At 45.7% G+C, this 26638-nt stretch overlaps 1 protein-coding gene across 10 annotated transcripts in view; it reads right to left on the bottom strand.

Moving 5' to 3' along the window:
• Window positions 1-26638, bottom strand: part of BEND2 (BEN domain containing 2) — a 1020032-nt gene that overhangs the window by 558058 nt on the left and 435336 nt on the right. For 7 of the 10 annotated variants that reach the window (XM_069636821.1, XM_069636826.1, XM_069636822.1 and 4 more), the window contains 2 exons: window positions 11843-11914; window positions 10603-10677 (listed from right to left, as the gene is read on the bottom strand). In XM_069636821.1, the coding sequence (XP_069492922.1) occupies window positions 10603-10677; window positions 11843-11914 (147 nt within the window). Of the gene's footprint in view, window positions 1-4187; window positions 4342-10602; window positions 10678-11842; window positions 11915-26638 lie in introns of those variants that run through there. The other 3 variants (XM_069636819.1, XM_069636820.1, XM_069636829.1) reach the window with 2 other exon arrangements.

Raw genomic sequence — 26638 nt, 5'->3', positions numbered from 1 at the left:
TATAAATACTAAAAGGCCATAGGGAAGGCCGGCGTGAGGTGTGAAGTTGGTCATACAAGGGTTAAGCCAAATCCCCTGTACAGTCGGGGAAGTCCTTGACATGTTGCAGAAGTGTTGATGATTGTGAAGTAGTGAACCTGACTGAGGGAATTGTGAAATAGGTGTTTGCGCCCGGCTGAGGGGAACACAATGCAAATTGTGGTTGTGTGAAGCACGCACTTGCCATAGGTCAACAGAGTGACCAAGCGAGACGTGATCGCCCTTCGGAGGTATTTGTTTAAAGTTGGCAAGTGTTTTGGAAGGTCTGAGCCCGGATGAGGGGGACCCAACTAAACCTAAATGATTGTTTAAAAAGACATTGAGACTTTTGAATATTACAAGTAAGGAGATTGTGATTGAAAAGGCAATAGTGAACCCGACTGAAGGATGTCAAGAGCAAAGTTGTGAAGAAGATATGTAAACAACATTGTGACGAGAAGTATGAACCCGACTGAGGGATGTCCACAGTGAATGGTTGGTCTGAGCCCGATTGAGGGAGGCTAATGAGTGAGAGAAGGATCAGAGCTCAGCTGAGGGGGAACCAAGGGTGAAGAGTAATCACCTGATGTAAAGGTTAACAGAAGGAACTTTTGTTTTGTTGTTTTGGCATATCAGGCCCTCTGAAGCGTGAGACTTTGCATGAGAACAGACTTGGGCACAGAAGGCCCCGATATAAAGAAAAGGAACTGTAAGCTTGTGCCAGAGAAGCACAGGAGGGCGCTGTGCTCAAGAGACCCGAGTTTTCCTGTGCTAAAAACGTGGGGAAGGGATAACCCGGCCATAACATCCCGACCTATCATTTTGTGAACATTTCTTTGTTTTCTTGTGAAACATTATCCTGCAGTACTTTGTGGCATAGCATTAAGGATTGGCAAAAGTTTATTTTTAGTATAGGCCCTTTTTATTTGACTAGACTCCACTAGGACTGTATTATCATCATTTGATGGCTTAAGCTTGCACCCAGCTTAGATTTAGGTTTAGATTAGGCGTTTATCTCATCCATTTTACAGTTTAATAAACACCCTTGAACTGTGATCACTTGTGTCTTTCTTGCTTGGATACCATGCCTTCCTTACATCAGTGGCAGTGAGCAGCAGTGCCGGAAAGAATACCACCTTCCTCAAGCTGCTGGCATACTGGCACGAGGTCACATGGCAAAGCTGCAATATTGCCTCCAAGAAGTGCTTTATTTGGGCCAGTTGATATCTGTCCACTGGAAGAAAATGTTACCCGATCGCGCCGCCTCAGTACACAGAGATGCAGACATTTCTAGGTTTGTGCAACTACTGCAGAGCATGGATTTGAGATTATGCTGCGTACACCAGGCCCTTGTTACAGGGCCTGAGGGAGGCTAAGAAAAAAAGACCATAAGCTTGCATGGACAGAAGACATGCTTAGCAGCTTCAATGGCCTGAAGGAGGTAATGTCCACTGCCCCAGTGCTAGCTACGCCTGATTACACCCAAGAGTTGTATCTGCTTTCCCATTCCAATGGCCAACTGATGACTGCAGTATTTACACACAAGAGCACGATAGGCCACACGCCTTTGCCCTACTACAGCAGAGTGCTAGAATCTGTGATGCAGGGCCAGTTCCCATGCGAACAAGCGCTTGATTTTGCTGCGTTTGCAACTGAGAATAGATCCACAATTGTCATGGGGTGTTCTGTAATGCTGCAAGTGGAGCATGCAGTGTTCGCCATCTTGGAGCGTTCCATATCGGACTACACAGCGGGACTCCACGAATTAGATCATCCTGTCCAGCCCGAACATTTATATAGTGAGGTGTAAAAATCCCACCACTTTTTTGTTTTTGGCAGAACAATGCACAGAGGAAGACCATGTGATGCATGACTGTGTGACATTTGAGGGAGAGAAAGACAACATCCCAAACGCGAGGGAGAGCCCCCTCCAGGGGGGAGATTTTCATTGACAAGTCAGCAACTATCAACCAGGGAACAGGTTTGAGGTATACTGTGGCAGCAGTGGTCTGCCTGGTAGACAGGGTCTATGAGGTATTGGTGCAAAAAAAAAAGACTACCCATGCGCTATTCGTCCCAAGCAGCAGAACTTATAACGATTATTGAAGCACTTTGTGTCTCAAGGATGTCGCGTCGCCATCTTGTCCGATTCGGCCTAGGTCACCACCAAGGTGCACGCAGGACTTGCACTTTGGAAGATAAGGGGGTTTAGGAGGGCTGACGGGTCCCCGGCACAGCGTGCAGCACTGTTGGATAAATTGATTGACGCACTGTCCCAACCCTCCTTGACGACGGTGGTGAAATGCACAGCGCTTACTAACACCACAGACGAGGTTCAGTAACACCACTGCGGACATGGCGGCAAAGCAAGCAGCGTATCTCCCTGCCCCAAATGTTTCAGAGAACCCAGTAGTGGCAAAGAGCAGTTGCCAGACTCCTATAATTCCTTACCAATTGCACAACTAATTGAGCTGCAGACTCGGGCGCCACACGAAGAAAAGGATCTATGGCCGAAGAGGGGATGTAAGCAGGCCTCTACAGATTTACTGTGGTGGCAGGAAACCTCCGGCAAAGCGGTTATGCCGCACAGGTTACTACTGTTCGCATTCGACCAGCTGCATCATCCTTCTCAAGTGTCAAAACACCATATTGCTGCAGATATACAGGAGGACTGGTTTGTCCCCAATCTGCAAGAGGCATGGACTCACATTAAGAACTATCAGAGGTACCCCGCCCGCCCTACTGGGCCGCTCAGCAAACTAAATATAGACTAGGCGGACCTAGGGGAAATAGTAGTTGTGTGTCCTTTCTCATGGTGGGTGGAGGCTGGACCCTTGTGCACATCCCCATGCAAAATGTGCGGCCAAGTTTTTGGTCAGAGAGATTTTCCCTCGGTGGGGGCGTGTGCGATGTACTACGGTCTGATAATGGCAAACACTTTTTCAATGAGCTCTTCAAAGAGATCACAGCATTATTGGGCATCAAGCATTGGATGTGTACAATTTAACAACTCCAGGCCAACGGGTTGTGGATAGGATAAAGGGTCTTTTGAAAAGCAAATTGACCAAGCCCTGCACCACTTTAAAGAATAACTGGGTGCACTGATTGACCCTTGCTCTGTTTAACATGTGCACGCTACCCTGTTAGGACCACCACTTATCGACCCACGAGGTGGTAACGAGGCAGCAAATGCACACGCCCCCATCTGCAATCAGGAGAGCATCTGATGCTCACAGAGCTGCGTCTATTCTACGGGCCAAATTTGGAAGTTATTTGACTGCCTTAACAGAAGCAATAAAATCTATCTCTTAACAGATAGTGCCACCAAGCACCGAAGAGACGACCAGCGCTGCATCCGATATTCTACCAACATCAACTCTTCAACTCTTACCTGGCGACCTTGTCTATGTGAAGAATTTTGTCCACTGGTGGAGTGCGCCTAGATATAACGGCCCATTTGAGGTTGTCTATGCTACTCCCTTTGCAGTGAAAGTTTGTGAGTTGTGATATTAGGTGCACCCGTCTGATGTTTACAAGGCACCGCAGTCCGCACAACCCGCCCAAGTTCAGTAACCTGTTAACAGTTCAGGCTGAAAACGGCACTGTGACCCTCTCCTGCTAGTAGTATTCCTGAAGAAACATGTGCAGCTGCATACTAACTGCTACTTCCTTCCTTCCTGGTGTGTTTTTGAAAGCCCTACAACCGACCTACCTCTGTAATACATACAAAAATGCTGCTAAACATTGTTTGCACAAAGAGCGCTCTCTCTCTATCTCTTCTACTTTGTGATGGATGTACAAGGGTCTAACAACTCCACTTCAAAAAAGCAACATTCTACACAATAGAAAATGTGCACCATCCAGAGTTAAGCAATAGTTGATATGCAGACAGGAACTCAGTGGGGAAAAAGAAGGTTAATGGAAGCTGTTATGTTTGTTTCTTGTTACCAAATGCGTCGGGAGCCCCCAAGGTATTAATGCCACAGGAAACTCCAATTTTGGAGGCTCAATGTTTACTTCATCTTACTTTGTGCAGACTATGAAACACTTATCAGGTACGAAATGTGCGACTCGAAGTAGTGGATCCTGATTAACGGAAATGTGCTCAAAACCCCAAATGTGTGCAGTGCTTGCAAAGACCGTACCTTAAGTTGAAAGGCGTGACGTACCTGGCAAGCAGATGGCAAGAAACTACAACGAGCTGTATGGCAGGTGGATTCATAGAATTCGGAGAAGAAGTGATCCAAAAGGTGAATGCAGTATGCAGCGGGTACTGGAATGAGCAAGTAGCAAAATTCATGTGGGTCTAGGCAATGGAGAAACCTGTGAAGGTGCAAAAACAGGAAGAATATGAACTGTGGTTTTATAACGAACAGAGTGTCTTTGTAGGGACCAAATACAGGTGCAATAAGACATTATACATCACAGACCTCAAGAAAGGAACAGCAGTCGTGATGGATAACTATTGGGTGTGCGGCCAGCAGGCCTTTCTGCACCATCCGCCATCAAGAACGGGCACCTGCTCGCTGGCCTCATTGCACTCGGCACTCCCGGTGGTCCCAGAAGAACACTTCATAGTGGGACTAAGTGGCTTGTCGGCCTAAATATCTACACTAGTGTCCGACGTCCCCACCATGGTGCTACCACAGCGGCTCATATTCCGTATCTTGCCACAGAAGGAGAAAAAATAAAATATTGCGGACGAGAAGGTCCAATTATCTGTCTCAAGATTACGCAAAGAAATAACAGATCAATAGGACTCTATGGCAAAGAAGAAACCACAGGCGTTTAGACCGCCGTGAATACCAAAAGGCTTCAAATTGTGCGTTGGGAAGCGATCCAGCTGACCAATGACACTGAACAAGGTCTCAACGCGCAATCCGGCTGATGACCTTTGCAGAACGGCCATGTGCTGAACCTCCTCACAGCCATGGAAGGAGAGGTCCACAAGAAAATTGGTGATTCCTGTGGTACCTACGTACCTCCTAATGATGCAGACAACGGGTCCCTCACTCATATATTAGGGCCCATGCACACCCTAGGCACCCACATGCAAACAGAAGGTGGCATAGAGGAAAGTTATTGATTTGACAACCATTTTTCTTGGGCACCATCCTGGATGGGGGCTATCGTGAAGATGTTGGTTCCTGTGATCCTGTTGGTGGTCTTCTGCACCTGACTGGTGAGGTTTTGATGCTGTGCCAAAGCAGTGCCTAGTGGCGCAATGATGATGGTCTCAAATGTGTGTACAGAAGGTACCTCGTGGTACAAAAAATAGAGCAGTTCAAACTGATGACCCAGACAAGCCACGCATAGTTACAATAGATCAACGCCTTCACCCACCAGCCACCACCACAGTTACCCCACCAGACCCCAAGAATTACAGAGAACACTGCATAGATTTAGCAGGGGATGGAGGGTGCATATTTATGACATGTACCCCTGAGCAATACGTACAAGCAGGGGAAGGTTTACAGTCCGTTTGCAGAGCATGGGTAACAAAGGAAGGGTCACCGCCATGCTTGGAAGCTGAAAGATTGGAAAGAATGATAAAAGAGGACGATAAGCACACCTCGGAGTTTGTTAATGTAGTACTAATGTAAGGGGGAAATGTTGGAAGGGGGAAGGAGGAACAATTGTCCCAGACCCGCAAGCGCTTTAGGATGAGGCAGATGCCTGGAAGTGTGCAGTAGGGGCTTCGGTAGGTTACAGGGGGAAGGAGGGTGTTGACAGAGGCTATAGTACAGAGAGGGCGGTGCATGCTTCGGCTTTAAAGTACATTAGGAATCAAGCAGCATCTTAGATAGTCGGAGCCGTGTTGAAATTGATGCCTAGTTTTACGCTTCAGCAAGGGCAGCAGGACCAAGCCACATACATGGAAATAAGTGTATACATGCGGGAATAGCTTGTAGCCTGGGAACCGATGACAAGCCAGAGCTGCAGAGAGTCATAGACCTTTCACTGCCTCATGTTGCCAGCATTCATATCCCAGAAGGAATGCTCTGTGCAAGGGCATGAGGGGGTGCACAGCTCTCTGCGAAAAGCAATCCCACAATGAAGGCACAAGCCTCTGACCTTCGCCCGTCCCAGCTCTAAGTAATAGCGTCCATATGCTACCGTCCCAAGGCCCCAGAATTGCAAGGTACCAGTTAGTTGCAGACCACCGACCATAAAAATGTTAGACCCCAATCAATCAGAAGAAGTCAGAAAGCAGGGACCAGTTGTCTTCACCATAGGTCATATGATTTGTGCTGCAAGGTGCCCGGGAGGGGCAAAACAACAAATCTAAAACTACGGTGGGGAGCTTTGGATGGGCGATGATGTGCCTGGAATCGAGCTGTAGTTTGTTAGACACAATGACCTTGAGTATCCTCTGGGACCTTGTCTGCAGTACCAGGTGCACATTAGGTTGGAGATAGAGCATGTATTGTTTTTCTTCATATAATGAGTAATTAATAGTAGTAGCTTCATGCCAGATGACGAGGAAGGAGGAACCCACGTGGAAGAAGTTGGACAGAAGGGGCTGGGACAATGGCCTGGCATCCCTTATGGAACAGGTAGCCAATGTATATGGTCTCACCAACCAGCCATTTCGATTTGTACAATATGTAACTTACGTCACTGATGACGATGTGTGCCTTCATAAAGTGTTGCTCATACTGATTTTGCCAGAACATTCAGTGGCAGCAGAGCGCATTGCTGGCACATCATTATTTTTGTTGAAATAAAACCTTGTTCTCCTTGCAAGAGGTGTGCTGGGACTTTTTCCCTAGTGGGTTGCAGTTTTGCTGGTGTGAGCCTTGAGGGGCTTCTCTACAGTATCCTCATGCCTACTCCCCTTGGATCCTCTTCCCAGGTTTCCAGGGAAAGGCCATCGCTTTTGGATCCTGACCCTGGGAGGTGGAGATGTGAGGGAGGATCACCTGGGTGGAGGGTCCTTGAAAATTGGGGAGAGGGTATCTGTGAGACATGGTATCCCCCCCCCCTTTCTAGTGAGAACCAACCTTACCCTCCCCCTGCCTTTGTAGGCTGTTGTAAACCATCTCCCCATAGTATTCCTCATTCAGACCATTATAGTACTGGAACAAGGTCAACGGGTCATTTCACCACTCTGGTACGGGGACAAGGAGGCGGCTTGAAGAGTGCTGTAAGGGTCAGGCATGTCCCAATAACTGTGGTCAGGCAAGTGAAACTAAGTGTTCACACCTGCAACCTGTTAAATGGTTGCAGGTGTATAAAAAGAGTCAGAAGCAGCAGAGAGGAGTACCAGTTGGGCCAGAGAGCGCGGCCATCTGAGGTCGAGCAGGGAGTATGGGCCGGTAAAAATGATGTCCGCTGCAGAGAAGCCAGGAAGACACTGAGGCCATTGCGGGCCGCAAGAGGGCCTGCAGCTGTGCAAAGCCTGTTGCCTTGTTTTCCCCGTTGGGAGTGGGGAACACAAAGACAGGAACATCATAGTGGGTTGAGCGCTGCTCGCTGGAGGCTCCTCAGGTGTGAGAGAGGAGTGAGTCGGAACCCAGAAGCGAGACCAGAGCACCCGGAGGATCGGCTGCACACTGTGGCGAGTGACAGGGAAGGTTCACTCAGACGGGGGCGCTCCCGTGGCATGGTGTTGGTTGAGGCGAATGCTGAACAAGATAAATGGGTCTGGAGACCGAAAAGTTAATTATTGAATACTGAACGAAGTGCCAAGCAAGTAATGAATTTTGAATACTGCTAAATGGGTTGGATGACCAAATATGAACTATTGAATCCCGAACAAGTTGAAAAGCACTGAATACGTTTTGAACACTGAATTAAAGAAAAGGGTATGAGAATATTGCACAAATGAAATTGAAAGTGAAGCGCATTTGCGAACGAGATTAATTTAAAGAAACAGCATTTGAAAGCAATGAAAAGAGTGAAAAACAAAACACTATTGGACAGTGTGAAAGCAAGGTGGTAACCAGGAGAAATACCATGAAGGAAAGTGTGTGAGTCACATATTGATTAAGGCAAGAAGCCAGTAAAGTTAACCAGAAATATAAATGGACTTCTAGCACAGATGCAGAAAGCGAATCTGTGTTGTCAAGAAAGTTCTATGAGAAAGAATTAACTGGTGTAAAGTGCCAAGGGTTATCGGTTGTGTGATCTGTGATGGGTGGAACGTGTGGTCCGACAAGTGCACCTCGACTGAGTAACCCTTCCTTAGAGTAAACCAAGAGAAGTCAAGAGACTGAGCCTGGTCGGGCTAAGTTGTTCAAGTGATGGAAAGAAAAGGCCAACTAAACAAGTTGATGAGACTGTGAATTTGAAGCCTAAACTTGAACTTGGGGAAGGGAACCTCAAGACCACTTTGTGGAACTGTGTTGAACTTGGGGAGGGAGCCAAGAGGAAGCCTGGAGCTGGATGCAGCTCAGAACTTTCATTTGAATATTGTTACTTTGGTTGCTGACTCCCTACACTTTGTTTATCTTTAGTTGTGAGGGTAAGTATAGGTTTTGGACACAGATGGACTTTAAAGTTGAACTTACTGACTCAAGACTATCCTTAGTTTATTTAGGCAGGGAAATCCCACCTTAGTATAGGGCAAGTTAGGCCACACACCATCCTAACATTTAAGTTAATAAAAACTTTTTATTTGAACTTTGACTTGGTTGTCTGTATCTTGCTTAATGATGCCTTCACACATAGAAATTTCTCTTTCATCAAACACTTTCTCAAAGATGATGAAAAATGTATTTTCCCAAGCAATGGTTGATTTAAGGATGGCAAAGTGTCTCATGGCTAATCAATGGCCTTTTCAGGAGGGCAAAGTACCTCTTATATACAGCAATTTATTAAATATGGTCGCCTGGTGTACTCTCCTGCCAAGAACCTTTTCACAACGTCTTTGTCTTTCAAACAACTCTACATGGATTACCTGGGGTACTCCGGTGCCAGGAATCCCCCTCTGGGCTTGGTAGATCCCCTGTGTACCCTCTTGCCAGGTATCTTTCCCCCAAAAGCTCAGTGCCAGATGCACTTCTTTCACCAGATCTTCTTACAATCTTTTCCTGATCTTTCTATTCTCTTTATCTTGAAGTATAACACAGTTGTACTCCTTCACTTCTCATACTTTATTGGCTCCAGGTATTAATGGTTACAACTTCCCCCATATAGGCATCCCATTTATGGAGACTAGTTCAAGCGTTGTTTAACTTCATTGTTAGTGTTCATTGGCTTGTGGCAATACTTGTTCCAATCTTCCCCAATATCACATCTCATATATGAAGATTTATACAGATCTTGCCTTTCAACTGCTTATTTAATGTTCACTTGCTTATGACATTTACTCCAACTTTTGTCATATCGACATCTCATATATGGAGATTTGTGTAAACTTTGACTTTTTAGATCATTTGGTTGATATTCAAAATAAGTTACCAATTGTTCCAACGCCTTTCGGTGCGCTCCAGGGGTTTCCCAATGCTTCTGGGCAGACTCACTGGTGTTGGCTGGCATCTCCGACCTGGGGCGAATGGTTGCAGCGAAGTCTTTGGTTCTAGAAAGCGTTTCCTACTCTGCAAACCATCCTGCGGCTCTGCCGTTGGCTTCTCCTTCGTTTGCTGGTGCAACTGCTGCTCTTTGCTGGGGGCCGCGTCCCTGACAGCCTCCCCAATGCTGTCGGCTCCTGGGGGGGTTCACCTGCAGCACGTGCTGTGCTTCTCCTGGTCTCTCGCCTTGCCGGTAGGAAGCACCGGCCACCTTCCACAAAGTCGGCTCTCGTAGCTCTGTCTCCGGTTCCGCTTCCTGTTTCGCCTGCTCTACAGATTTCTTGTCCTCCTTCCTCTTCCACATTGAAAAGACACACCATTTTTAAATGTCCTGCACAGCTGATTACCATTACAACTAGTCTGCACATTTAAGCTTGATGTTTTTTCTGCTCCACATTAACATGACAGGGTCACCACATCTCCCCGACAGCCATCTCCTCCCATGTGATGTTCCCTCATAATGCCAGCCCCAGGTTCAGGATCAGGTAGCGGCTGCTTTTCCCTGGCTACATGGGAGGAGATCTTAGGCTGGGGATCAGTGATGACTCCACAGGATTTATCACAAAGTGTAGTCAAATGATTTGGAAGATGTTTAAATAGCCATAGTAGACATTTATTTCCAAAATGTATGTGTGTTACTTTTGTTAAGAACAAGTAGTACAAATCCAGCTACAACATCAAATAAAAAGAACATCCTCCTACCCCTGTCCCTCGGTCTAGCCGGGGAGCACAACAATCAACCATCAACCTCTCACTCCCTCATGGCAAATGTACTTAAAACATGTCCTTATCTATTCCTTCACTGGGTCCTGCAAGAAAATAGGGTACAGGAATCCTTACATTTCTGAAAGAAAATGTATCACTCAAATTCAACATTAACCAGCGAATCATGGAGCAAGCTCAATCGTTTTTCCATTTCAAATATATCCTATGCTCTGAGGAGCCATGTATTCTCCACAGGTGGGTATTTCCTTTTCCATAATGTTGCTAGGCAGGACATAGCAGCCAGTATTAGGAAGTGGGCCAGATGGGTCAGGCCTCTGAAAAACTTTTAAAAGGAACTGCATACCTGACAATAGTTGAGGACTTCAGCCAGTGTTCTCTGCTGATCGCCAGTGTAGGAGGCTTCCGATACAACACTGCCCTATCACATCACAAGGAGAAAGTCAAACAAAACTGAAGTGATACAGCATCATATAAAGTAATACAAGAATTTTTAGAAGTTTCCACTTAAATTCAGACTGTTTTATTGGTCAAGTGAAACAGAATAACTGCGTCTCCATGAACTGCACTTAATTCACTTGGATCTGTATTATTGGCTATTTATCAACACAACTTATTAAAATAAGGACATTAATTAATCAATTTGATAAAGGTTCTATCAATGTCCAAAATTATTGGTGAATCGGCTGTGCAGTAGGTTTTTTGACCTAATTTGCACCATGTGCCTTTAGAGATGCAAATTCCAAATTCTTCACAGCCGATTCCCCAATAATTTTGGAAATTGATAGAACCCTTATCAAATGTGATCTTTCCTCCCGATCAGGCGGTGAAATGCCTGTAGAGGACACAAGGGACATGAGGACACATTAAGAGGAGGATAATCAGGACTCATCAAGAATCAAACAAAACATCTTGAGGACATAAAGATACATCAAAGAGGACATAAGGACATATTAAGAACCACAAAACAAAACAAAAAACTTTGTTTCCCTTTCATTCGCAAATACAGCCTTTTTCACTCATTGAAATATCTTTTATCCCAGGTGCTTAGTGAACCAAGAAACTCCAATTATATAACCTAATATTACTTCTGGGCAAACACAGAAGGCAGTCTCTTTACAAGCACAGAATTACCCTAAAACACAGGACAGCGCCCCCAGACGAAGAGCAAACGTTTGCAACCTTTTAAAACAACTAATTAATCTACTTTGCAAACTTTCAAGCCTCCTGTCACAAATGAATACACCAGCTCTGTGGCAAAATAACCTTAGTTTTCCAATTTGTGAACAAATATGGAATTGGAAAATGTAGGATAGGGTTTGTAAGGCAATTCTGGTATATTCCTGGATAGAGTTACAGCTTGCAGCGTGATAGCGGGTGTGTAAATGAGCAAGCTACAAGAATGGCAGCATTTACCTGCCTCAAACATTTGCAGACTTTCAACTTGTAGTGATTTTTCACAATGTGTATGGTTAATGGCGGATCTAAATCTGTTTAACAAAGGCCATCAAGAATTGTTTATTGCAGACACCTTGATAAACTGAAGTGTGGCCCATTGTAGGAAAGATACATAATTGGCAACTCACAGTGTCATAGTCTGGTTCATATTCATACACAACCGTTCCGCTGTCTTCGTATTCCGGCTCTGTGGTCCCCATCTGAAACATGGAATAAAGGAGTACAATGATATATATAAACAGAAATGTTAGTATGTTAACAAAAATGTAAATGGCCTACTCATAATCAAATCAATTGATCAATACACATTTATTCAGGTATTAAGGTGAATGGAATACTTTGCTATGATGTCCACTCTGTAGTGCTGAAGAGACATTACTTCATCATTCAATACAAATATAGTACTTTATAATACAAACCCTTATCTTTTAGGAACTTAACATTAAAAATCAAATACTGACTTTGTTTTAATGGTTGAATACAAAAAGTAATGAACTTCTTACAGGAAAGGATCAGTTGACCAGTACAGTAACTTAGCTGCACACCACTTATACAGAATCGCTTACAAATAAATAAAACTTAGAGCCCCATTACGAGTTCTTCGGTAACTGCAAAACATGCAGTATTTTGGAGAGCTCAAAATCTTCACTGAGGTAGGCAGACATCACTGCATCCAGCACCAGAGGGCCCTACATGCAAGGAGGAGACTGTATAGGCCTCCCATCTACAGGGTCAGACCAATGCCCTGGCACTAACAGGCATTCAAATCATCACACTGTACCTCAATGATAGGAACAGCAACATTCCCGTACTGCCGCTCATGGAGGGCGGAGGGACCTAGAAGGTCATCAATATACTGTGACGAATCTGGACAATTTGGCCCTTCACCACAGAGGGGAGCCACCCCCAAGGAAGCTAGGGAGGTGAGCCCGCTCCGCAAGACACTCCCTGGGAGTCTGGGCTAGTGGGACCTCACTGGGAGTGACTCCACTCTTGGGGACAAGGACTCCCAGTCCAACAAGGACCTCCCTGAATGAACTACATGGGACTTCTAAAAACTGTTTATTCTCATATTTTGATCACAACTATCAATGATCCCCCTTCAACCCTGTTGGCTTCAATTAATGCTGGGTTTTCGTCTGAACGCCGCCATCAAAGAAGGAGGACAGACCTTCTCTGATTGAATGAATTACTTAAACACAGTAAGAACTGTGTATGGAGAGAGACCTATGCAATGGAGGGAGGAGAATCATGGATACATAGAGGCGAGCCTCTGTGGATACGTCCTGGAGGGGCGGGGCTATGCCAAGCCGCACACTCAGCACTGGCGTAGCTGAAGCAAGATCCGCTAGCTGGAGGCTACGAAGCGGGTGCTCTGACCGAGCAAGAGGCTCAGGTCAGGAGCAGAATGAAGAGGGAAGAAAATAATCTTTCGTGCTGGTGCGACCACTCAAGATCAGTGGTGGGCCTGGTGTTCAACACGGCGAGTGCCAGTACCAACGAGACGAGCATGAAAAGGGAAGGGAACGCTCCCAACATGAGGATGCCAGGAACAGTTGTTAACTTCAGGGAAAAGGCTGCCAAAGCTGTCCACAATATGAGAGACTGGGAACACGCAACAGGCACAAGACCCAGGTAACGCAGAGTGAGGAGTGAGATAGGAGTGCTGCATATTACGGCTGGAGAAGCCACCAACAGTATGAAAGTCTGGAAAAGTGGAACGGGCCCACAACCTAAGTAAAACAGGGGGGAGGAGTAACACACTTTGCATATTCAGGCTGGGGAAGCCGCCCTGAGTACAAGAAGCTAAGAAAATCGAATGAGAACATGCCCTATGAACAAGAGAGCGAAATATGTGTGTTTCTTACCAAGACTGGGAAAGCCAACAGGTATATGAGTTGAACTGGACTGAGAACCAATAACCCTACCAAAGAGACACAGGACTTTGGGGAGTCCAAGTGCCACAAAGGCGGGATACAGAGAAGTTTCTGCAAAGTGATCTGGAGGGGTTCAACCAGTGATAAAAAGCTGAAAACATAAGAACAATTTGTCTTTTCCCAAAGAGGAAAGGGATCACAATCCAGAAGTCATTTATAATTTTAATCAACACACTATAAACAAAGATTAAGAGCTGTGTAAAGACATTTTAAAGGAACTCTGACACTAATAAGTCCTCTACGAGTCGGGCCAGACATAAGCCCATTCCGAGGATATTGTGAAAGCCTCCTTTGCTTTTTAGTTAGGTTTTCTAAAGTTGTAGGGCCAGTTAGTATCTAGTAATTGGGGGTCTTGAGACTAATATTTGCATTTTGACAAGCATCCTTATTTTTTGTTTTAAAAGGCAGGGACTTCCCTCACAGCGATAGGGCCTGATAGACATTTTCCTTTTTATGTGCATAAACAAATCTGCACAATGACTCATTAAAGTCGGAGTCTTTCTTCTGGTTTGCTACAATACACACTGCAATATCCAACTAGTGAAGTTGGTGGCTGTCCTAAAATTCGGCGCCACAGGAACAACCTGGTTCCACACACAATGCCATGATATTTATGTCATAGCAGCATGCTGCTAGTGTCCATGGCCAAAGAAAGGGTCAATGGATGTGGCTCTTAGGTAAATCCATAACCCATTCATCTAAGGTCATGGGATGATGGAACGTGGTGCAAAAGGAAGCTGGAGGTTGGCATTGGTTGGACAGAAGAGGGCATGAAGATGGGGGAAGGATGTACCACGGGGGCCTTGGAGATGGGGGGTCGTTGTACAGAAGGAAGCCTGGGGATGTAGGGGATGTGTGCATTGAATGAAGCTCGAGGATGGAGGGTGCACAAGGAAATGTTGTAGCCTCTGATCACACTTACCTCCCTCCCCATCACCCACCTAGTCCTGCATATGGCTCTCCTAATTGCATGTCATACGAAGAACAAATTACATACCTCTTGGCAATGTTCTTTCTGATGGGTTAGTCCTAACCGCCACAGATTCCTCCTCTTACATCTATATCTTCCAACACCAACTGTCTTCAGAATCATAGTTTTTAGTCACCATATGGCACAGGGCAGTTCAGTCTGACTCCAATGTGTGCCTGTGAGGTCAGGGCCAATATAACTGGAACCATTTGCATTCCATGGCCTCAGTTCTGCCTTTTCCACTAGAACTAGGCAGCACAATAACGGCAGAACAGGAGATATAAACTAGTGATCCATAATGAGGGGGTGGATGAGAAATCAGTAGGAGAATGGATTAATCCAGTATGAACAACATCGCGAGTTATGTATGTTCACTGCATATGTAATTTGTTATACATTGGAATGATGAGTAGAACAATCTTTGTATAGGTGAACACAGAAGCTGTAAATGGAATGTCAACCTGGCAGCTCCATTAGTGAAGCATTTCCTGGAGAAAAAACACACTGAGAACTATTTGTCCTGGATGGTTCTAAAATCTGTGGATCTAAGTCATCGGGCTGTGAAACACATTTTCAAATTATAATAGTACCTTATTTCTAAGAATCAACCACTTATTAAAACCATCAACTATGAGATCACCTGGGTCTGAACAGAGCTACAGTAGGATCACGTACAATATTCTTTAATATGTAAATGTGAATCATATGTCATTTTTGCATTTGTTTCATTGTTCAATGCACGACATATTGCTGTCCTTCAAGGAAAGAGCTCAAAAGAATGTAAGATAACCATGTATAAAGCTTAAGGTGCAGGGGAGAAAACACAATCCTGACAAATGAACTGAACATATACAAGAAACTGAAAACGTTCCCAATGCAAGGGAACTTGCGTCCCCTCCACACTATCATAGGCCTATGGAAGCCAAACATTTGTACAATGTGGTAGATGAAATACAAGGAAATATATTTAGAATACTCGTTAATCACACAATATCATAATAAGACTTAGTGCTGATGTATATATTAAATACCTTTATTTGAATTGGTTAAAAATGTCAACCTTTTTACATTCATATTGACAATTTATTACATTCTTGTTTACATAATATACACAATCCTACAATAACAGCTTCCTTCCTTCACGTACTGAGTCAGTACCTGGACCCACCCACAAGAGTAATTATCTCTTGTGCCTGCATTAGCCCGCATACCTTGGTTCTTTTGTAGCAATCAAAGAACGACAATATAGAGCATTGAGGGCAGTTGCTGACCAGCTCGTAATAACGGCTCCTGATTAATATTGACAAATGAAGGCACAAGAGGTAATTACATGATATTACCATAAACCGATGAAATATAAATAGATGGGCAGGATAAATGTGCAGACACCCGCCCATGAAAGTCACAGTGGTTCTCTGAATTGCGAGTGTAAGCCACCACGAGAATGAATGGAGGCTTGAAATATGAAATAGAAGAACAAGTTACTCTCTTACCTGGTAACGTTCTTTCGATGGGATGGTCCGACGACGTATTCCATATCTATGACAGTAATCAGCAGAGCTGTGCTGCTTCGGAAAATCTTCGGTGTCTGCGTCCTGCGTCGATGACGTCGATACGCCGCCCTCGAGGACCTCCTCCGACGGCCGACGTCACTGGATGTTATAAGTAGGACGCACGACGTCAGTAGCCTCAGTTGTAGTTTTTTCCCCAGAACGTGTGCCACCAGTCTTCTGTCAGTCTGACACACAAAGCCTTGCGGAAACGTAAGCTGCAATCGCATAAGAAATTCTGTAGCGGGGAAGGTAGGGAGGGAGCGATATGGAATACGTCGTCGGTACATCCCATCGAAAGAACGTTACCAGGTAAGAGAGTAACTTGTTCTTCGAGGGGATTGGGTCCTCCAACGTATTCCATATCTATGACAGACTCCCAAAGCAGTACCAATGCAAGGAGGTGGGAAAAAGAATTTAGAAAACAGAAATTTAGCATGCCCAATCAAATTGCGGAGTAAAGGACCGCCTTGCCAAAGGCCAGATCCTGCCCCCGGATGGAATCGAGGGAATAGTGACGTACAAAGGTATGTACCGAAGCCCAGGTGGCTGCATCACAGATGTTGCGAATAGGAACAACCCTCTGCAGGGCAGTAGAGGCAGCCATACCCCTGGTAGAATGGGCCCGTAAGCCGACCGGTGGGTCGTTACCCGCCAAGCGGTAACACTCAGAGATGGCCAAGATAATCCAGCGAGACAAAGTCTGTTTCGTCACAGCCTGTCCCAAACGCTTTCCAGCGTAAACAAAAAAGAGCTGATCGTCCACTCTGATCCGGGACATGCAAGAAATATAAAAGCTTAACGCTCTCCTAGGATCAAGCCTATGGAGCCCCTCCTCTTCCTTACCAGGCTGAGGAGGAGGATAAAATGCCGGAAGAACAACCTTCTGACCTAAATGAAATTCCGACACCACCTTCAGAAGAAAAGAAGGACGAACTCTAAGGACAACCCTGTCCTTATGAAACACAGTGAAGGGTGGCTTCACTGAAAGTGCCTGTAACTCACTCACTCTGCGAGCAGAAGTGACTGCAACTAAAAATACAGTTTTCAGAGTTAACAGTCTCAAAGGGCATGAATGCAAAGGCTCAAACGGAGCACCCATCAGAAACTTGAGAACAAGGTTCAAATCCCAACCGGACACCTGGAAAGGTGACGGAGCGAACACATTAGTGAGCCCTTTCAGAAACTGAGAAATTAAAGGAATTTTAAAATAGGAACACTATTCAGACGTGCGCTTAAATATGGACGGCGCCGCCGGGTACCCTTTAATGGTAGCCACTTGAAGGCCCCTGTGGGCCAAAGAAAGCAAAAAAGACAGAACCATGGGAATTTCACATGCAAAAGGATCCACATTCTTAACCCTGCACCAGTTGCAGAACTTCCTCCAACGGCAACGGTACAGGGACCTTGTTGCGGGCATTCTGGCCGAAAGCAACACCTCCATCATGTCTTCAGGGAGGTCCCAATCCTTATACCTCAAACTTTCAGAAACCAAGCGTGAAGGTAGAGGGACCTGACCTCTGGATGGCGAACGTGACCCTCCCTCCCCCGTGAGAGCAGATTGTCTCGGTAGGGAAGACGACGTGGAGGGCAGATGGACAAGTCAAGAAGGTCCGGGTACCACGTCCTCCGGGCCCACGCCGGAGCAATGAGGATCATCCGGGAACCGAACCTCTGTAACCACCACAGTACTTGCGGGATGACAGGGACTGGAGGAAACGCGTACAGTAGCGGGAATGACCACTCCACCAGGAACGGGTCTCCTAAGGCTCCGTTTGGAGGAAATTCCCATGAGCAGAACCTCTTGCACTGCCGGTTGACACTGGAGGCGAAGAGATCCACTTGAGGGGTCCCCCAAAGGGCGAAGATCTCCAGGAGAATCTCCTGAGCCAACTCCCACTCGTGAGAGATCGCGCTCTGCCTGCTCAGAGCGTCTGCCGTTTCGTTTTCGTCTCCTGCCAGATGAACTGCAGAGATCGAAACTTCCTGCTGGATTGCCCAGAACCAGAGCTGCATCGCCTCCCTGCACAGAGGAAGTGACCCTGCCCCCCCCCCCTTTTTGTTGAGGTACGGCATGGACACCATGTTGTCCGTCAGGATCAGGACATTCTTTCCTCGCACAGTCGGAAGAAAAGCCTTCAGGGCTAGCCTGACGGCCCTCAGCTCCAACAGATTTATATGGAGTCTGGACTCCGACGGAGACCAACGACCGCTGACTGTCAACTCGTTGGCATGAGCTCCCCATCCCGTGAGGGATGCGTCCGTCATGATCGTCACCTCCGGCCAGGGCAGCCAAAATGGAGCCCCCCTCAACAGATTGCCTTCGTCGGCCCACCACAGAAGGTCCTGGGAGACCAAAGACGGCACCTGAACAGGGTCCGACATCCTGCCGGAGGACTGAGACCACTGGAGCTTGAGTGCCCATTGCAAAGATCTCATCCGCAACCGGGCCTCTGGCACCAGAAGAATGCAGGATGCCATGAGGCCAAGCAGTCTCAAGAACTCGAACGCTGGGAGAGTCTGGGCAAGTTGAAACTTGTGCACCATCTGCTGAATGTGATGAGCCCTCACCTGGGGAGGAAAACACTGCCCCAGGGACGTGTCGAGCACCGCCCCAATGTACTGGAGCCTCTGGGTTGGTGTCAAATGGGACTTCTTTAAGTTGAGGAAGAAGCCCAGCTTGTGGAGGGAGTGGCAGGTGACAGACAGATGATCCAGGACTTGCTCGGGAGAGTGCGCCCTGATCAACCAATCGTCCAGGTAGGGGTAGAGTGAATCCTCCCTTTCCAGATGTGCGCTGCCACCACTACCATGAGCTTGGTGAAGACCCTCGGGGCGGAGGTCAATCCGAACGGAAGGACCCGAAACTGAAAGTGCGAGTCGCCACCCGCAAACCTCAGGTACTTCTTGTGCTTCGGATGGATTGGCACATGAAAATAAGCGTCCTTGAGGTCGAGGGACAACAACCGGTCCTGAAGTTGAAGGGCCTGGAGGACTTGAGAAAGAGTAACCATCTTGAACTTGTCCTTCCTGAGGAGTTTGTTCAAACCGCGCAAGTCCATGATGGGTCTCAATCCCTCGTCTTTCTTGGAAATCAAACAATAAGGGGAATACCATCCCTTGTTCCTCTCGCTACAGGCACCAGTTCTATGGCGCCTTTCTCCAGCAGGGATTGAATTTCCTGCGCAAGGAGCGGATCCGGACTCTTCAAAGAGAGATTCCTCTGTGGATTGTCTTGAGGCCTCTGCCGGAAATGTAGACAGTAGCCATGGGTTATGATCTCCAGAACCCACACATCTGAAGTAATGGCACGCCACTCTGCAAGATGCTGCGCCAGCCTTCCCCCAACCGGCAAACCATGGGACATGGCCTCATGACTGAGCTGAAGCGGCTGCGGCGTTGCCTGAGGGCAAAGAGGCAACAGCCCGAGCAGCCTTGGCATCTCGAGCACCTTGTTTTCCACCTCTGGCACTCCTACGGTGGCCCCTTTGACTGGCAGCTCCTCTCGCTTTACCAAAGGATGAGTAATAACGAAAGGAACCTCCCCTCCATTGCTGTCCCCTAGGACGAAAAGGCAGAGGTTGTCGAACTGCAGCGCCCAACGACTACGCTGCAGCTTTTGAGGTCTGCAACCTCTCAAGGCTCTTGTCAGCCTTGCTGCCAAAAAGATGTTCCCCGTCAAAGGGCATGTTGAGGAGCCGGGCCTGCACATCAGTAGCAAACCCCGACTTCCGCAACCATGCAAACCTGCGTATCACGGTGCTCGTCGCCATGGACTGGCTGACGCAATCTGCCATGTCCAAACCCGACTGAACGGCCTCACACATAGCATCCTTGCCATCCTAAACCATGGCAAGGAAACCATCCCATTCATCCCCTTCGGGAATATGTTCAGCCGCCAAGGACACACAGTTCCACAGAGCGTGCGTGAAACGAGACAAGGCACACTTTCTTCGCCCAGCCGTCAAAACGCTTGTCGTCCCTATCAGGAGGGATGGTAGGGTACGATGCCTGCTTTGCTGGGGCCGTAGTCGCCTGCACCACCAAACTCTCCGGAGTAGGGTGCTTGGACAAGTAGCAGGGGTCACTACTGGCTCGGCGGTATTTTCGCGGCAAAGACTTGCTCACTGCCGGGAGACTCTCCAGAGCAGTCCAAGCCACCGCCACCCCCTCTGTAGAGCCATATGAAACGGCAGTACCGGGTCAGTTGGTGGACCAATGTCGAGGATATCCGTAAGGTCATCCAGAACAAACTCCCCTGGGGGAGCAGACCATCCTAAGTACTTGGTGACCCGTGACATAAGGCGCTGGTACGAAGAATCGGCATGAGTTCCAGGCTCAGGCCTACAAAACTCCACCTCTGGAGAGGTGTCCAGCCCACTAGCATCATGCAGGGACTGCCCCAGGTCCTCAAACTGGCTATGGCCGAGAGAATCTCGTCAGGCACCGTGTCAGGCACCATGCCATCATCAGAGCCCTCATCCACCTCTGAAATGAATTCCAGATGGCGGTAAGAAGGCACAGAACTGGAACCAAAGCCATGCTTGAGCTTGGCCAGAGCCTTTCTAGGTGGTTCCCCCGAGCCACGGGGTACCCCCGTCGACACAGGCCCGAAAGGCGTCGAGGGCGTCGAGTGAATCAGCGCTGGCGTCGACGACAGAAGAGGCGCCGACAGCATCAACAGCGTCGACACAGGCCTCGAAGGCAGAGCCCCGAGCGTGTCCCTCGACATCCTGGGTGCCGAAGGCGTCGACAAATTCCTCGGAGGTGGAGCCTCGAGAGAGTCCGTCGACGACCTTGGCGCCACAGGCGTCGATGTCTTCCTCGAAGACTTCACAGGTTCACGCGGTCTCGAGCGTGTCATGGACAGGGACCTGGACCAGGCATGCCGAGAACGATTCCCCTTGTCCGAGTGGGACCTTTCCCGCGAATCGTGACGACCACCCAAGCCTCAAGGCGTGCGAGCGGCGTCTCTCGGCTGATCACGACCGACCCCACTTGGAGGCGTGGACGGACCAGTGCCCTCCGATTCAAGAATCGCCAACATTTTCTTCCCGAAGGAAGCCCATTCCTCCGGTGTCGCATGCTTGGTGGGGTAAGCGACCCGCTGACGGGCGGAGTCCTCGGATGAGGACGGGGAAGGCGACCGATGACGGTGCTTCCGGGAGTGCCTTGAAGAGGCAGAGGAGTGGCGAGACCGACTCCGGGACCGAGACCTACTGGACTTCCGACGACGACGCAGAGAGTCGCCCTTCGAGTCGTCCGTCGAAAGCCCTGCAGACCTCGACTTCCAGGGCTTGGACACCTTACCTACCGATAACTTCTTCTTGCGCTCCCGCAAGGCTTTCGACGTGAGCGACTGGCAGTGGACACAGTCATCCGTGTCATGGGCCTCGCCGAGGCACCAGAGGCAGGCGTCGTGCGAGTCCGTGACCGACATCTTGGACCCACAGTTCCCACACTTCTTAAAGCCCGGACGCGGTGTGGAAGACGAGGTAGACATCTTCATGAACAAATATTTCACATACAGGTTTGAAGAACCGAGAAAGCAACAGAACTCCAAAGAGTCGAGGCGCGCCGAGATTCCCGAAGCGAACACGTTCGCGGAAAAAACTGAACTGGGGCTACGGGCGTCGTGCGTCCTACTTATAACATCCAGTGATTTCGGCCGTCGGAGGAGGTCCTCGAGGGCGGCTTATCGATGTCATTGACGCAGGACGCAGACGCCGAAGATTTTCCGAAGCAGCACAGCTGTGGTGATTACTGTCATGGAATACGTCGGAGGACCCAATCCCCTCGAATAGCCCTTTGTTGTTCAACTAAATAATTGAAGACAGGATATGTATTAGTTTCCTCTTGTCACAATATACTGGTTTCTTCCAGTAGAATTAAGTCTTTGAAGAAATTATGTGTTCTATATTAATTACAATCCTTCCTTTAGAAATGAGGAGAGGTCAAGTCAAAATGCGTACCCATATAGACCTGACATAACATGAACAGTACCCACATGGGAATAACACGGTTTTAAATTGTTTTTTTAACTATAGATGTTTCTGGGCTACAACAGACCTCTGTGATGCCACACGTTGAAAACTACCCCACGTGATGAAAAATAACAAGTGCCCTGAAGACAGCACCAATAAGAAATACAATTAGTATTAAATCAAATTGCATGATAACCAGTTGAGATTGGTACTAGAAACACATATGAAGTGTTGGCACATTTTTGTTCCTCAAGATAATAAGGGAGGTTGTTAGGTTTCGGTAGCAGACAGAACGAGTTGTTTAATTTACAGACGAACGAGAAACGAACAGCGTGGTCGTCTCTCTTTTGTCATGTACACACATGAGTAAGATGTACTGATAGTTTGTGTGTGTTGTAGATATAAGATTTAGAATAATGAAGTATGAACATGTATCTTTTTAAGCACTTGATTTTTGTGTATTGAATTGTGTTTTATGAACAATAAAATATGTATATTTTTTGATAGTCCATGGAGGTCTACCTAAATACATGTTAAATTGGTGGAGGTAAAGGTGTCAGGTGGGTCCAAGTACTGACTCAGTACGTGAAGGAAGGAAGCTGTTATTGTGGTATTTTGTATATTTTGTATTGATTTGTCCTCACACACACAGCCCCTAAAAAGAGGACTTTGCAGCTCTGGATAGCTGATATTCTTGTTTACATTACATTAAAAACATCATTAAAATACATCTTCTAATACATCTCATCTATTTGCAGCACCATTCTTGTTCTATTCTTGTTGCATATATTAATGTTAAAAACCTCTTAAAAACATGAAAACTTCCACCTTCAAAGCATTTCAGAGCCTTCCGGACAATGTTAAGTAACCTAAAAATGGAGACTATTTACATGCATTCAAGCAAATATAGTGTGATGTATGTGGATACTGTCATCGATACACTAATGTAACTCAACTCTTAATGCGACGATACTAATCAATTATCAATCAATACTTCTCACTTCTTAAATCACTCATCCTGCCCAATTTTAAGCTTGGGTTGAAGTATATTATCATTCGAGATTTACAATTCCAATTTTAACAGAAAGTGTGTTGACGCTATGTTCAATGATATTTTATTAGCATTGAATATTTCCCACCACATTTGTTTTTGCGATAATGTTCTAAAATCTCGGAAAAATGTATAGAAGACTTCCTTCCTCAGTTGGATTAGACATGAGCAGGCTACACATTTTGTTTCTTCAAATTTTAGATTGATGACGGATCATTACAGAATCACCACCGACTAGAGATTTCTGTAACTTTGGATCTCATTGCTATTATGCCATAGGTCTAGACGTATCCACATTAATGTGTTTTGATAATTAGGATCTGGGAATTTTACAAGATATTTTGGAACTTGCTTTAGTGCTTTTACCGCAAAATTGCCATTCCAGACGAGCTTATACTTTTGCCATTGTTCCCACAGGCAAATCCATTCAAACTGGTATAAAATATATCTTTCGCCCAATTAGGGTTATATATGAACAAGTTCTCTTCAATATTCACTTTTTCCATAATAGACAAACAATGATTCTTCCAAGAATTTAGTGACTTTTCATGTTTACTTTTCAAGGCAAGTGCAATTTTAGGAATTAAAGTTGTTCCATGTTCTAGATGCATTATACATTTTCTATATAGCACTAGTGTTTGCCATTCGACAATCGTTTTAAGCGAAGTCAACCCTAATTCAAATCGTATTATCTGTATTGGTACGCTTTTTGGGAGTCCTAGTAATATTTTCCAATATGCTCCTTCAAGATAGTCCCATTTCGGAGGAATTTTGGGAGTTTTGACTGAGCTCCACACATAACTTCTGGAACAAGTTTCTGTATATAATAGATTAGAATTGGTTTACACGAGAATTTTTCACATTTGCTATGTATTATTTTTGCATGTGATGTAAGATTGTCCATTTTAAGTTTCATTTCTTTTTTGTGTGGTGTATCAGAATTGTTCTCACTAATGTTACAGCCTAGATAGCAAAACTCATTAATTAGTTCCAAAAACTCATTGCCGATGTACCATCTGTAATTGAGCTTTTGTTTCCCTTTAGAGGCCGATAATATTAGGACATTTGATTTAGCTAGGTTTATAGTCAGTAGGTTTTTCTTTGCATAGTTTTGTAAAGCATCCAATTTTCTCTGCAATTCGACTGGCGTTTGATCGATAATGACTAAATCATCTGCATAGAGAAGCCATGAGATAATGGTTTCGACCACTTTTGGAGCAAAAAACGTGGCGCGTTCAGAGCAATGTTTAAATCATGAATATAAAAGTTGAATAGTGTGGATGCCAGTGTGCAACCTTGTTTTAAAGTACGGTCATTTGTAATAACACTGGTTAATAAGCCTTCCTGATTCAATTTCACTCTAATGGATGTATTATTGTAAAACTGGTGAATTAAGTGTAAAATACCGGGTGGGCATTTCGCAGTTATTAATTTCTCACATAGCAATTCTCTTGATATTGAATCGCACGCTTGCTTGAAGTAAATACACACCAAATATTTGTTTTGTTTGGTTCTCAATACCTGATGTTTGATGGCAGTTAAAATTAGTAAATTAACAGGGGTACCTAAACCTGCTATAAACCAGTTTGATATATATCTAGATGTAAATCCGCCTTTAACCACCTCGTGAGATCTCTAAGTATTAAACACGCGAACGTTTTTGGGAATATGACCCGTTAGAATGATTTTTGTAAAATAAGATTCAATATCTGCACCCAACATTGCGGGTTTGATTTAAGAGTTATATTCGATAGTCCTTAGGGACGTGGCGCACAAGAGGGGCTTAATCTTTTGATTTGCATGATTATGTCAAGATGATCAAATGAAAATGTTCTTAAGTTAGTGGTCACAATCTCTGCTTCTCCACTTCTTTCAGCAGGAGCGGCAAATATTGCTGCAAAATGTGATACCCAGGTCTCTGCGCTAATAACATACAGAAGAGCCGATGAGGAGGCATCATGTAGAGCCTCTCTTAGCAGTCTCCATATCTGGGAGCTGGACTTAGATGTAATAGCTGATAACATATGCTCTCCAGCTATTAGAATTTTCTTTATGTTGTGCAGGCAGTTTTTAAATATTGTACGAATATTAGTTATCATGAGTTTCATATTAGGAGATTTGGCTCGTTTAATTTGCTGTATTAGACGTCTCCTTTTGGCTTTCATGGACTGTACAAATGGGTCAAATGTTATTTGTGTGTCAACTGCACTGGGAGTCCCTTTCGTTGCGCTTGGGAGAAAAAAACTTTAGTGTTTCAGTACATGCAAGTGTCCTTGTAGGATCTGTGTTATTAAGGTCATTTTGTAAGGATTCTGTTAACTTGCCTAGTTTGAATGCCGTCCATTTAACTCTGTGTATCCCTTGTACTTCCAAGGGATACTTGCAATAGCCATATATTTTCCTTGCTTGTCTTACCCACATGATCTCTAGAATATTATGATTGCTCGCCATTGTCGGGACAATAGCAAAATCAGCCACCCTATTAAGTGAATGCTCAGATACAAATGCATAAACTAAAGATTGCCATAGAGGATTCTCTAGCCCACGTGGGATTGGGGGGAAAGTCTCTTTGCAATGTGCCATTTAACATTAGAACATTTCTTTCCTTCGTTAGGTTTAGCCATTGTCTAGTACGAGTTTATAATTGGTTCTTTTTAATATCAATGCTTTTTATATTGAGATCACCAACAATAATGGTCGTACTGATTTCAACGTTCAGAGCAATAAGATCTAACATTTTGCTTCCCAAATGTAGGAAATGTGTCTCGTTTATCATTGCCGGATTCCAATAGTACGGCCATTTGAGAGCACAGCACATCGCCTTCTGACCGAGATTGTAAAATGAATGCATGGATGAGGAGATTCCCATGCTGGTAAGGTGCTATTTATGTTCAATTTTACTGCAGTTAGCAGACCAGCAGATGGTCTACCCTTACTGCGATATATGGCAGGAATCCATGGTATTTCATACCCTGGAAAAGTTGGTTCTGATACAATCCAGGTTTCTTGGAAGGGCATGATCTCATAGTTCAATAGGGGGTTTTCTAGTGTTGAATTCATTAGGCGCTTACATCCCCTTGTATTGCAACTCGCCATTCTCACTGGCCTTGCTGATGCGAGTTTCTGGCATTCATTCTTTTTGTTCTATTCATTTCATTAATGGCTTTTGCTAGCCATGCCCAAGTTGATACTCTGACTGGTTTCTGGGGGATTAAAAATAGACTCTGCGGTAAAGTTGCCCTGCGTCACCTTGACAATCAATATGTAATGGGTCGTAGTTACTATGGTGACGTTGGCTGCTCTCATTTGTTGTGGTTATTGGTTTAAGTGTGTTCTTTTTAGGTCTATTTTGGAAGCCTGCCTGATGTAGGCTTAGTTTCATATTCCAAATTATTTCCTTGATAATAAGAGAAGGAACTGTTAGAACAACCA

This window comes from Ambystoma mexicanum, chromosome 7p (assembly GCF_040938575.1).
Source record: "Ambystoma mexicanum isolate Mex_15411 chromosome 7p, UKY_AmexF1_1, whole genome shotgun sequence".
Classification (NCBI taxonomy): Eukaryota; Metazoa; Chordata; class Amphibia; order Caudata; family Ambystomatidae; genus Ambystoma; species Ambystoma mexicanum.
The sequence above is the reverse complement of the archived record's forward strand: the minus strand, read 5'-3'. Positions and strand labels throughout refer to the sequence as shown.